Here is a 13934-nt window from a genome sequence, read left to right as displayed (position 1 = left end):
CTTATATACATTTTGTACAGAGGGCCAAGATTGGCCCAAGGAGGTTACAACCTCCTGACCTGATTGGTCACTCTTACTTCCAATCAAGTTCTCTCTCAGAGAACAACTATGCAAAACATACAGATAATTTCTAAGAATACAATATCATTTATGTGAAGCAGCGTGAGAAAGCTGCTGCAAAGACTCAAACACTTGAAAGCAAGAAAGTCAGGGGCGACAGGGAGCAGGGAAGTTTATTGTTCATCCAGCTCAAGGACAGCGTGGAGGACTTGGGAAATGGAGATAACTTCCCTGGTCTGGGTTCCTGTTCTTGTCAGGGGCTGATGGAACGTGGGGCAGAGAGGAACTGGCTGTCTCAACTGGCAGTGCTGCAGCCCTTGTGACCCGGGGGGTCCATTGGGCCCCTGGCTGTCCAAGGGCAGGAAATCTCAGCCTCCATCTGCACCCTCACAGTCTAGGGTTCCTGAGATGAGAACAAAAAGCCTTGCTTGTTCTCCACAGCACAGGCCCAACAGAAATCCAAGGAGCTTCCTGTTAATCTTAGCTCCACTTTATTTTATATGGTTAGTCTCCCTGTGGAGAAGGAACATTGGAAATCAGTAAAATAAGCAAATAATAATAAAGTAATAATTTTAATAAAGTAAATTTTAAAAAAACCAATCTTGCTTCATAAACCAGCTTTGTAAGTTAAAATGCCTACATGAAGCAGTCCAGTGGACAGTTCTAATATTATCAATTTCCAGCCTTATAAAACCATAATTCTTCAAATGTTTGTGCCCTCTGTGTTTCCTCCCACCTCTTGTGGATACTACTTGTTACTTCAAAAGAAAAGGTAATCTTAGGCCTCTTTGCTAGGACACTCCTGAATTGCAAGCCTACATGCTGTTGCACTGAACCTACTTTGGAATACTGACCCTTCCTTCTGGTTTTGCTGGCTGGTCCTTGTGCTGTGCCTCAGCTCCTGCCCTTCTCTCCTGCACATGAGGCTTGAACATCCATCACCTGGAAGGGCCACTTGTGTCCTGGGCTTTGGGGCAGCATTCCTGAGGAGAGAGGCAGCATTAGGGCCAGGTAGTACTGCTCTTCCCTTCCTCTGCCTCTGCTTCCCTAGCAGAGTACAGCACCTGGTTTCCTGGAACAAAGAGCAGGAGCACAGGAATCAGATTCCGATGCAAAAGAGAGGTACAGGGTGTTGTGGTCAGACAAGAACCAGGCAGGTGTGTTGCCCTCTGCTTGCGGGCCCAGCTCCATCCTGGCTGGGGCTCGGTCTCACAACATTCCATGGTATGAGTCCCATGGACACTCAGAGAGTGGGGCAGGGGCACTCCTCTTCCTTGTCCTTCCTTGTCCCCCGCTTTCAAGGGTTTCACTATGACAGCTCTGTCACTTGTCCCTCACTGTGGAACATATAATTACAGCAAGCTGGCTGTAGGGTTTGTGCTGACGTCTCCTAATGCCCACATCATGTAGCGGCAGAGAAGAGTTAATGAGTGGATCAGAGGCACTGCTGCCTCAAGCACCAACTCCTTCTTCTTTTTTTTAATGATTTTTAAAAAGAAATCAGCTCTTCTCCAAACTCAAACTGTCATTCTTTGAAACTCACTAAATGAGATGGAGCTTTGCCCAGAGAGGCTGATGATAAAACCAAACAAACTGAGGAAGCCGCCCATCTCTCCATGAGGATTATGGCAGTGTTATTCAGAGGCTTTGTCATTGAAACAATCTGAATCCTGCTCAGGAGAAGTTAATTTACAATAGTCTGGTCTTCCTCTGTGCAGTTTGTGTGCAGCTCCATGCAGAGCTGCACGTGTCCCTTGGATTTCTCTTTTTCATAAACAGCTTTCTATTGACTTCACTTGGAATATCACATGATTGAAATGAATCCTTGTGTGTGCACGTGTGATTCGTGTATGAGTGTGAGAGCCTGTGGAAGCATAAGGATGCAGGCATTGACATTCCAGTGCTGTCAGCAGGGTGAGGAGCTGCTACTCAAAGCAGATTATTTTCTCACACCACTGTCACTTTTAAAACAAGTTTCATTTTCTGAAGCCATTAGAAATAACAGCTAATTAATGGATTGCTTGGCTTTAAACTGATTTTCCCCTTACATTTCAGGGAGTTCAGGAGCTGGCACAGGATTAGATCCTCCACTTGAGGAGATGAGCAAAAGCTGCCATTGACTATTGCCTCAGGAAGCCACAGTGAGCTCAAACAAGTTAGGTTTCCCTTGATTGTCCAGGGTGGGAATTGTGATTCCTACATCCCCAATGGGCACAGGACCACAGGAATTCCATCCCTCATCATAGAGAGCTTTGCTGGGCAAAGAAAGGGCAGTGCATTTCATATGGGTACATACAAATCTACCTAGGAGGACCTTCTCCTGTACAGTCTACAGGCCTGACAGAGAAAGAGACTGTTTTGAGATGATGGTTAGGGACGGTGAAATGGAAATAAGGACAGAAAGTAGATAAGGTGGCCCTTCCTTGAGTGAAAGTGCTGCTTTACTGTTTCCAGTCTCCTAATTGCTTTCAGTGAGAATGAAATATCTCCAGGCTTTGGGAAATCCTACTCAGCATCCAAGTATCTCTCAGGATCTGTCCCATGATCCCTCTGTGTTGTTGTTTCATGTAAAGTTAGGGTAATAATTCCAGTGTAGCTGTCAGGAATGTTTCACTAATTAAATAATTACTTTCTGTTAAGTATGCTGGAAATTCCTGATGGCTGGGGAGAAAAAGTGTTCATAATGATTTAAAGAAAAGTAATGTCTGGCATGGTTTTGCAACATTCTAACAGCAAAGGGATGTCTAGTTGAAATCCACAGGTCACTTTCCAACCCACCCAAATCACTCTGAGCTTGACAAATGAGCCATTCTGTATCTTAAACCTGAAGGGCTGTGGAAAACTGGTATGAGGGGTGCCATGAGTTATTTCTCCTATTGGTCAGAATTCCTTTATGCAGTGCTGAAAGTCCATAGTTTGTTTAGGCAGTCAGTAGTAACTATTTGGGTGGCACTGAGAACTGAAATGTAAATCAAGATGGAAAATGCTAATGTTTCTTTCATGTATTATGCTGACCGTCTCTGCAGTGATATTATTCATAGGCAGTGTTTAATGGAAGTACTAAAATTAGATAGCACAGAGTGAATAAAATAAGGCATATTTCAATTAAGTTGCTTAAAACCTGTATTAGATTGAGGTGTTTGTCAGCATGAACAGTTTTGGATAAGTTTATGTAATATCAAGGCATAGCAAGAACAGACTCCTTGATATTCATGGTGGGGTTTTTTTTAGCAACTTCCAGACAATACCCAAGCCCAAAACATGGTCCAATGTTGTCACCAAAGAACTTACTGTTAGCTTGCAAACCTGATTTTCTCATGGAGGAATGGCTCTATATTCAGTTTTGAGCTAAATCAGTGAAGAGAGTCCCTTGCCTGCCTCTCCCCTACTGGGTCTGTCAGTGCTGGGCATTCTCTGAGCTTTACAGTGTGGATGTGACAAAGGGAATGGGAAGAGACTGTAGAAGAGATTTAAATAGAGGTGTAAAAAATGCTCTCGGGAGTGGGCCTCACCCGGAGCAGTGTCAGAAGTGTGGGAGTTTGACTGCAGTGCAGGCACTGCACAGTCATGGAGCTGGGAGGTGGGAAATGAGAGGGCTGCGGAAGTGTCCGGGACATCCAGAGGTGAAGCCCGAGCTGAGGTGAAGGCATTTCACACTTGTCACTGGGCCAGAGACTCCCCAGCAGCACAGCAGCAGTAGCAGCAGCTCAGCCCATGGACTTCACACAGGCCTCAGACACTTTTTCTCCAGGATTGCTCAAGGACTCTGAGGGGTCTTGGCATTGGCTGTTCCTCACAGCGGCTGAGGCTCATCCGGCCAGGAAGCATGGTGGCAGACACGTCTGCCCAGAGTGTCTCCAGGCCAGGGATGGCAGGTTCTGGCAGACGGATGGTGGTAATTTCCAGAAGGCCTCGCTGATGGATGTTCATCAGGGGAGGGGGGCAGCAAAGGCTACCAGCTCGCTGGTGTTCATGGGGGCTTGAGTGGAAACAGGTCACTCTTACTGTGGTCTGTTGCCTATGGCTACTGCCAGTGCAGGACCTTATTCTTTCCTGTTTGGCTCTTTCAGGTCATTAAGGATCCTCCTCCACCTCTGCCAGCCCCAAAAGAGGTATGGTCTGATGGTGCAAATCTTACCACACTGCTCACAGGTAACCACTCCTGTGCTTCCCTGTGCACTGCGTGTCCGGCTCCTTGTCCAAGTGCTGCCAGAGAAAGGACTGCCCCAGGGGACACCTTCAGTAGAGAACAGAGTTGCCAAAGTCCAGATCTCTGCTCTGTCTCAGCTCAGTGTGGCCTGAATTAAGCCCAGATCACAGGGCCTTTATTCCAAGATAGCTTTGTTTTTCACATTCTGCATTGAAAGCCGAAAGCCTGAATAGCCCTTGTCCAACATCTAAAGATTCATGTAGGACTTAGGCAGCATTTCCCCCCAGCTTTGTCATTCCAATCACTAAAGAACTCCCCTTATAAGGGAATTCCTCTCCCTCTTATGGGCAGTAACGCAGTAATACACTGGAGGCTCTGCTGTCCTCAGTGTTTGCACTGCTTTCACAACCAACAGGGTACGCTCCAGGAACTCCAGTGAAATACATGGAAAAGACATTCAGTGTGTGTGTGTAAGTGTCTTTTAAAAGTAAATATCATTTGAATGTACTTACAGGAAGAAGAACAGGAGCCCTTGCCTTCCAAGAAGTGGCCCACGGTGGATGCTTCCTACTACGGTGGTCGAGGAGTTGGGGGAATTAAAAGGATGGAGGTTGGTATGATTTGGAGGTGGCAGTTCCCTTACACACAAGCTCTATGAGGCTTCAAGTGTGGAAACAAAGACTTGAAAGTGCACTGAAAATACAAGGCCATAATGTGTGCTTGTCTTTCCACTGGCATAACCCTTGGAAAATTCGTTACCATATCGAACAATTCTGACCTTGCCTCTGAAAGAACAGCTTTCAGTAGTTCCATTTGTCTGGGACTTTAAATAGCTGCCTCAAGACATGCTCTTTCCATCAAGCTAATGAGAGAGTGAGAGCCTTTTCTGCGTGTTTTGGAAGGAATTACAGTGAAACATAAGTCCCCCAAGTGTGGGCCAGCCAAATGCGCTGACAATGGTGACGCTGAGGAGAGGCTTGATCCCAGAGGGACTCACAGCGACAACAGAGCCTGTCTTTGAAGAGACATGATAGCATCATGTTAATTAAAACAGAATGAAGAATGTGCATCCTTATGGGCACATCCTTATGGCAGGTTTTGTAGTGAAGTCAGTCTATATGGAATGTACAAAGCAGTTTCTAACTGCAGTCCAGGAAGCTGTCTCTGTCTGAAACACTCACCTAGGCCATACTGAGGTGTGCTGATGAAACTTTAAAGGGATTGGCCTAACCAGCTGTGCTTGAGTACTTTTTAAATGCAGAAGCAGAACGTGCAGGTTTGAAGCTATGTTGCTTATATGCATTTTCTTCAGCAGTTCAGAATTGCTAATTTAGAAGAGCTTCAGATTTCACAAAAAGCAAACATTTTGTACAGCGTTTTTTAGAGGCAAACTAGGAAATGCTTTCCAACATCAAAAATGACAAGGCTGGATTTGAGGAAACTATGATAGCCTCCAGGAAGGGCTCCCAAATGGGATCCTGCACAATGGAGCAGAAACCTCATGAACACAAGTGACATCAGGACCACAAAGAAAGATGTTCAGCCCATGGCAAAAATGCAAATGAGGGTAGAAACTGATGATTAGGTTAGAAAACCTTTTCATCTGTGGTAGGAATTTTATGCAGGACTAAGGGCTAAAGATGTAAAGCAACTGAAATTCCTGCCAGCGTAATCAAGGGCCCTTGAAAAAAGCCCCCCTTCTGTGGAGCTGTGGCTCTCTCTGTCCCCTGGGACACCAGAGCAGTGACAGGTCTGGCTGGGCACTGATGGTCAGTGCTTCCAGGTTTGACTGGGGAGTTTCACCTCTGCTCTGCTGTGTCTGGGACTGGGACTGGGAAGATGGGCTCAGGCTGTTGGGAAAGCAGGACAGGCCTCACAGCTCTCCTGGCTCAGAAGAGCATGCTGCTCCTTTGGGGAGTCAGGGCACAAGCAAAAGAAAACACACCCCAAGGGAGATTGTTTGGCAGCTAAAGATGGTATCTGTGCCATGGCCAGTGATAAACTTGCTGGCCCAGTCATGACATTTCTTCTATGTTTGCAGTCCATGTGGCAGTGGAGTCTGTTGGGAAAGATGGGACCCGCGGATGCTCCTACAGGAGTTTTTATTGCTTCTCTGGCCTCTTTTCTTCTGCCATTCTTTCAGCAGCTTGATTCCTCTGGCAGCTTCCCTTTCTGGAGAAGGGAGTGAACTGGCACCCTTGCACTTCCCACTCCTGCGCTGGGGCAGGTACCCATCCACTTCTGCCTTCCCCACTAGCTCCATCCCTCTGTGACAGTCCCAGATAGCTTGGGCAGGGCTGTTTGCTCTCCTAGCTCTGTCTTTTGGCATTGCTATAAAGTTTTGTGATGTCATTGGCAGACCCCACCTGTTACAATCAATTCATTTTTATATTTGGGTGGTCAGACTCCATCACTTCTGGTTTCTTCTGTGTGAAGTGGCTTCTGTCTGAAAGAGAATGTAATTTTTTCAGTGAGAGATCCACCATCTAATGATTTTAACAGTGTTTAAAATACATTTTAGTAGCCACATGACAATCCCTGTAAAAGTACCATTGATCACAGTGAAAGACACAGGTGTACAGAGGCCTCCTGGCAGGCCAGATCACAGCAAATGGCATGATTATGGCAAGTCTTGCTGAAATGATCCAGGCCACTTTTACTAATGACTCTCAAACTCCAGCCACAGCTTTTAGCTGTTCCTTTTCAAATGAGAAGGGAACAGCCTTGGCCAGGCTTGTTTCTGTGTGCAGTACAGCAAACACTCCTGCTCAGATTGCTGCACGGTGCTTCCAGTTACAAGGTAAAATGGGATTCCTGTATCAAGGTGAATCATCCCTCTTAGCAGGATAATGTATTTCATCTCCAGAGCACAGTGAGTATAACCTGTATGGAAGTAGGAATATGTGTCTGTCTGTCCGATAGTGATAATTCAGGTTTCCTTCTCTTTCAACTCTCTCTATTTTTTATACACTTGGAGCAGTGATTAATGTACACATTGCTACATATTCTACATGTATGTTCTACATGCACTTAGGCAGGTTAGACTGCTTCATCTACACTTCTCCAGTGTGTATCTTCCTGCAGGACAACATGGAAACCTGAGCAGGTTCAAGGAGCTTCTGCTCAAACCTGCCCAAGCATCACATTACATCTGCACTGGGGTTCTCAAAAACTCTCTGGGATAGGAGACCTGAGTTCAGAAATCTTGGCTTTTATGGGTGTCAGATTAAGGTCTGGTATTTTAGGATAAATAAGAAGTGGAAATTATATATTTTTATCATTACTTAGAAAAGATTTCACAGATTCCCTGTCTCCTGTACAGCCCGTGTAAAGCAAGATAGGATTTTCTTTCACTGCTGTGTCTTATTTACAGACATTTACCTAAGACTTTTGTTATCATAATGGAGAGGTAGTGTTCTTCTCAGTACCTCCTCTCTTGTTTATCCAGCGCTCTTCCAGATTTATTCTCTGTTATTTTCAACAGTTTCCCTGCCCTGAGGTGCACTCACACCTGAACTCTGCCTTTCCTCAGGTGCGCTGGGGCGACAAAGGCTCCACAGAAGAAGGGGCCAGGTTGGAAAAAGCAAAGAATGCTGTGGTGAAACTCCCAGAAGAACCTGAAGAACCTATTCACCCTAAACCACCTAAACGAAAGCCTACCTCACCAGCCATGCAGCAGAAGTGGTACACACCAATCAAGGTATCTGTTTGGTCTTTGGTATGATTTATTACTAAGGGCTGGATTCTTTGTGCAGGCTGAGCTCTGAGTTACTTTCCAAGCGTTCCCATTCAAGTGTAATGTGCTATTCTTGAAGGGAACACCTACTCATCAGATTCCTGATGAGCAGGAGCAGTTTGTAGTCCTAAATGCAGTACTTGATCATTACTACCACATTCTGTTTGCCTCTGCTTAAAAAGGGACATATTGAGAGCATTAAAATCTGTGGGGGCTTTGTTGGCTTAGTAGAGCTAATTAAACCCAAAACACAGTTTGTAGCTGCTACACTAAGTTTAAACACACATTGTCATGACAAAGCAAGAAAAGCAAAAATTATATAAAACAATGTAATGCAAGAAGTCTGACAGAAAGCAAATTGTTCTATCTGGCTCATAAGAATGGTGCTCTGAGTCACCTGCAAACAAAGTGCAAGCACTGCTTACAAGCGGTGGGTAGGTCTGTAAATACCTTGCCTTTTGGTTGTTAAGAGCAGAAAACAAACAGGTGTAGCTGGGACTCTGGATACTTCTGTCTTCCCAAGTGCCTGCGAGACCTTTCTGACCCCAGAAATCCCTGAAGCCATGATGTCCAGATACACAGGCAAGGTCTGATACTATCTGTGCAGAGTGGGATACTCCTAACCAGCTTCGCTACCCAGGCAGGTGAGGGCCTTCCCTGGCACTCCAGGTGGGCAAGAGCAGCACCACAGTGGATGCAGGGGATGCAGGCCAGGCTTAGCTCTGCTTCCCTGGCTCCAGGGAAGTGGTGCTCTGTTGTGGCACTCCAGGTCCCTGGAATGCCCCCAGGCAGCCCCCATGCAGGTGGGGTGTGCTGCTGCCCCCTGACTGAGCCTGCTGTGTCCCCACAGGGCCGGCTGGATGCGCTGTGGGCGCTGCTGCGGCGCCAGTACGACAGAGTCTCGCTGATGAGGCCTCAGCAAGGAGACCAGGTGGGTGTGCGGTGCGCAGTCGACGAGGGGTCAGGCCACAGCCAGCCCGGCAACTCTGGTGTGGGGGGCAGAGAGCCACCGGCGCGGCACAGCAGGAAGGGTGACACACCAGGCAATCTGTGTGGCAAAAAGGGTGTGTCACCGGCCTGGAGACATGGTGCCAACACGGGGCTCCCGGAGGCAGAGGGAGGGGAGCTGGATGTGGTATGTGCTCAGATGGAGAACAGGAACACAGCCTTGTGCAGGGTAATCTCTGTCACAGGCACACAAATTGCTTTCAGACTCAGCTGTTTGTAAGAGTAGAGGCTGGCAATAATGTCCATGCAAGTTGCTTCCTAGAGCTTTGTACTTCCACACCAATGGCATCTTTCACAGAACAAAAAGTTGAGGAAATATGTTTCTCAGACAATCTTTTCTCCTGGAGTATCTGTGGCCACTGAAAAAGGGGCCTCTCTCCCAAATGCTGCTCTGATGAGGACACAGAGCTGCTGTTTTCACCTCTGATAATGAAACCAGATCAAGTATTTTTGATTGCTTCTCCTCAGGAAAGTATCACTTTGAATGTCAGCATTTACCTCCTGGGCCCACTCAGCTTCCTGTCTGTGGCACTTGGGAAGAGCCATAGGAGCAAATGCTTTCCTTTAAATAGGATAGCAGCAGGTCACAGTCTCACGTACTACAGAAGACTGTTGTGCAGGAACACTGTCTATGCACCATAAAACATGAGGGCCACATAAAAGGATGAGAGAACTTACACGTGGTAGAATGGGAGGTAATGGGAATTTTGATTATTTTCTTGGGGGTGAAGTTCGGTGCTGTTCAAAAGGATGAAGAGGTGAGACTAAGGTAAGACAAGTGTTGGAAACAGCAGAATGGCCAAGTGCCATGCTGCAGGTGGAGAGCACAGCTGGATACAGCTGTTAGCATTATTACCTTGGCAGGTTAGCCACTGTTTGCATGAATGATGTCTGTGACATGGAGCAGCAATAACAACAGCAAATCTACACACACAATACATGGCACAATACAAGTTTAACAGGTAAATTCAATGTAAACAGGAACATAGAAGTGGTGCCTTAAAAGGCTAAAAAAGCGTCAGTCAGGCCCTGTTTTTGGGAATTTCTGCCCCTAAAGGCAGGGAGTTACTGTAAGGATTGCCCTCGGGGTAGGCCTTCCTGAGCCATTGTGCAGTCAGATACCTGCCTTCCCTGGGACTGACAAGAGCAACACTGGCCAGCACCTCGGCTTGTGAAAAACAGTGGTGTCTCAAGGGAAAAGGAGTGATATTTGTACCTAAAGGAGTGGTGAGTCAGATGTGACCTGTGTCACTGCAGAGTGCCATTTCTGTCTGCACAGTGTTTGCTGTCTTGGGGAAAAAATGGTATCTTTTTCCTTGTTCCTAACACACTGGGTGGAGATCCTGTGGTGGGCCAGCTCCTGGTGAGTGTCAGCACACTCGTGTGCAGGGGAGACACACACATCTACACACACACAAACACACAGAGCCGTGGAGTTGTTCTGTTTCATCATCTTTCTGTTACTGTTTAAGGACTCATCAGTTCCATAGACGTTCCAAGAATTCACTGCTGAATTTGAGTCCTTGATCAGGCAATTGAAATTTAGGCATGAAATATCAAAGGAGAGCAAGCTGTTTGTGCATCCCTGCATTGTCCTGGCTGTGCCGTGTGGCAGGTGGTGCGAGGGCCATACTGGGAGGCTGCCAGTGTGGCTCAAGCCCTGGGAGCCACAGCTGCCAGAGGTGGGCAGTGGGCAGATGTGGGCACACCGAGCAGGCTGTAGGCACAGCTGTGTGGTGGCCGCAGGAGTGCGGGGCAGGCCGGGGCACATGGGGCCTGGCGGCTGCAACACTAAAGGTAGCATAGCTTGGACACAGCTGCTCCCCAGCTCGCCTCAGGCACAAATCCAGAGATCCAACATGGGCTGGCTGTGCTGGGGGCTGAGGACACGCAGCCACTTCAGAGACAGCTGCACACCACGGCAGCTGCGCCAGGCTCCCAGTGAGGGACGAGGACAGCAGGTATGGATTGAGGGCCCCACAAACAGCCTCCATTAAGCCACAAGCGCTTTTGAAAGGCTCCCATCAAACAGAGCAAGTCCGCAGCAGGAGATTTCGGCTGCAGAGCCATGTGGTGTTTTCTGCGCTAACAAGGTAATTTATAAATGATGCATTACCCTGTGTCTGTGCTCCTAGCTAGACTTACTTCCTTTTCGTTATTAAAGGGGCAAAGAAGACTGAGCCACAGCAGTCTGGGCTACTCTGATGAACCAGTTTAGTGTCCAAGGGTCTGTACTGAACTTCTTTTCCCAGGAATCTGAGTCTGCCCAGAAACACAGCCTGGCACAGAGGCACAATGCCAGCCTCAGGGGCCTGGATTTTCTTCTAAATCCTTGTGTTTGTTTTCCAAGTCATAGTTTGGCACCAAGAGGTGATAATAACTGGTTTAGATTCTTTGTCTGAGCTTGCTGTAACGTGATGGTGGCTGAGACTCTGATCCTGTGCGCATTTATGCACACAAATGTCTTTAAGTCCACAAACAGCATGATGTTTGTAGTGAAGATTTTGCCCCATCGGGATAGAAATAGGAGTCAGTGGTAAAAGAAAACAAAGACTGTACTTCGTTCTAGAAGAATCAAAAGAGAGGAGAACTGTAGAATGCTTCCAGCTTGTACTTCCATGTACAAACCAGCCTTTTAGAAAGAAAAACAGTTGGTTTTGATTTTAAGCGTGTTAGTATTTACCTGCTTTAAAGGTCTTTTCTAATAAGTGCTGCAGAGTTAACACAAACATCTGTTTAAAATGTTACTTTTGAGCAGCTCTGCATAATACAAAAGTAATACATTCTGCATGTGCAAGATGTGGATAGCAGTGCTCCCTCCCAAAGGAAGCTCCTGGTCACTGGAGTCACAGCCTTGCCCTGTAACCTGAGCTGCTTTCAGGAGGCTCTGGCTGGCTGCCTGGCAGGTGCCCATCCTGACTAGAGTGGCTCTCCTGGCAGTTGGATTTGCTGTAAGTCAGTGGAAGTGGGAGGGATCATCTTGCTGAAGAGAGGATGTTGTGCTGGTGTCAGGAGAAACAGGGATATTTTCCCAACTATGTAGGCAGCAGTTCTTGGCACTGCCTCCCTTGGTACAGATGAGTCTGCTGCTCTCTTAAACTAGCCTTCGGGACTCATCCCTTGTGAGAATTGGTAGGAATCAGAGAGCAGGAAGAAACCAACCTGCCATGTGGTACGGGAGACAGCCATGGAGAAAGGAATGCCAGTGCTGGGGGCAGCATGGATGTACCATAGCTGTCCCACAGCTTCCCTGCCAGTACATGAGCAGTGCAGCCCCCCAAGCCAAGTCAAAGGAAACCTTTCCTTGGGCTGGGCAGGGCAGGGGCTGGTAATCACTGACTGTTCCACTATGCAGGATTCCTAAGCAACCAACACATTTGTTTTCCTCATTCTCACGACACCTTTCTCATGGAGTGAGCTGCAGTAGAGTGATGCACCAGGCCCGTTCCTCTGCCCAGATAATTCTTCCCCTGTGAGCTGGCAGTGCAGGGCAGCTGTCCGAGCGGCTGGACGGGATTCAGGAATGGCTGCTGAGCTAATCTCCAGGCTTTGCAGATGAAGGAGGCAGCAGATAACAGGATTAAAGTTTCCCAACCCAGGGTTTTAACAGCCCGAGAAGCGAGTGGAGGGGGAGACAGAATGACTTCTGTCATTAATCTTAATTGATTGCCAAGAGGTTTTTAATCTGGCTTATTAGGAAGGTCCTTAACACACTGTCTACATATCAACATCAGATGCTCTTTTGGGACTTTGGGGACATATGGCCTATCTATATTTACATTCACACAATTTACGCATACATACATCGCTGTATGGGAGCTGCTTGCATGGGTAACGCACACAGAGCGCCGAGGAAGCGTTTCCATTTGCACACTCTTCAGCAAAAGGGGATGGAAATGAAAAACAGCTTGCACAAAGGTTACATTCCCACACGTTGAACTCACATACCTCTGTTTATATTGATATGCATATTAATCCAGATCAATTTTAGGTGCCATTTATGTAGATAAGCGTTCAAATGGCATTCTTGGTTTGGTAGATTTAAGTGAGAGGTCCCAGTGTTCTTCCACAGTGACATTACACATTTTAAAAAGTCTGAGCTGTGGTTCCACTGCCATTTTGGAGGAAATCAGCACAAATACTTGATATAACAGTCAGGTGATCCTGGAAATCAGTGACCAGAGTCAGACGGGCTCTGAGATGGGAGGTGGTGACAGAATGAGGTGAACAGAACTAGGCTGGTTTCCCTGTCACTTCACTGGGCTCTGCTCCTCTAACCAACAGCAAAGGCATGTGAAAACACCTTGGAAAAGGTGTTTTTAGAAGGTGAGTTTCTGTCTCAACTCACAGGTGTGGTGTCACCTGCCATAGCTGTGGCAGCCTGAGCTTGTTCACTCACCTATGGTGAGTTGTTACAAACCTGTGGTGAACTGCAGCTACTGGAATTCAGAGGATGCTCAGATGTGCCCACCCAGGCCCTGTCTGAACTAGGGCTCTAAAGCCTGCAAGCAGTTGCACATGTTAATCCTTTCATGCACAACATTATCCAAAAGAAGGCAGGGGGAGGGAGCTGTTTTCCCCTACAGCTCTTCAAAAGTTGGGAAGAACTACAGCACACATGCTGCTGGATGTGACTGCTGCATAGGAGAGGCAGACAGTGGGGAGAGAGAGGAAAAAAGTGATCCAAAATTATATTTATTGCCTCTGATCTTATTACTGTATTCCCATAATTCAAAATTACTTTTTGTTCTGAAATCAGTTTTTGCATGTTTAAGTCCATTCTGAACTACAGATCCACAAAGCGTTAACAAAACCCCCATAGCACTTCAGCTGTTTGCATTTTAAACTGGTCAGGTGTTCCCCAGTCAGAACATTTCCTAACCATTGACTGTGAGCTGGCTGCATCACAGTCTCCTGCAATTTAAACACAGGCTCCAAGGAAGTTAATGCAATTTGGAGTGATGGTTACTGATGCTGCTC

General features: G+C 46.9%; 1 protein-coding gene across 1 annotated transcript in view; it reads left to right on the top strand.

Annotated features, from left to right (window-relative positions):
• The window catches only part of ANTXR2 (ANTXR cell adhesion molecule 2), an 80295-nt gene that overhangs the window by 45303 nt on the left and 21058 nt on the right, over positions 1-13934 (top strand). The window contains exons 13-16 of the mRNA XM_083861841.1: positions 4131-4172; positions 4725-4820; positions 7743-7910; positions 8797-8877. Of these exons, the coding sequence (XP_083717967.1) occupies positions 4131-4172; positions 4725-4820; positions 7743-7910; positions 8797-8877 (387 nt within the window). The remainder of the gene's footprint in view (positions 1-4130; positions 4173-4724; positions 4821-7742; positions 7911-8796; positions 8878-13934) is intronic.

Source organism: Zosterops lateralis (assembly GCF_965231275.1).
Source record: "Zosterops lateralis genome assembly, chromosome: 5".
NCBI classification, from domain to species: domain Eukaryota; kingdom Metazoa; phylum Chordata; class Aves; order Passeriformes; family Zosteropidae; genus Zosterops; species Zosterops lateralis.
The sequence above is the reverse complement of the archived record's forward strand: the minus strand, read 5'-3'. Positions and strand labels throughout refer to the sequence as shown.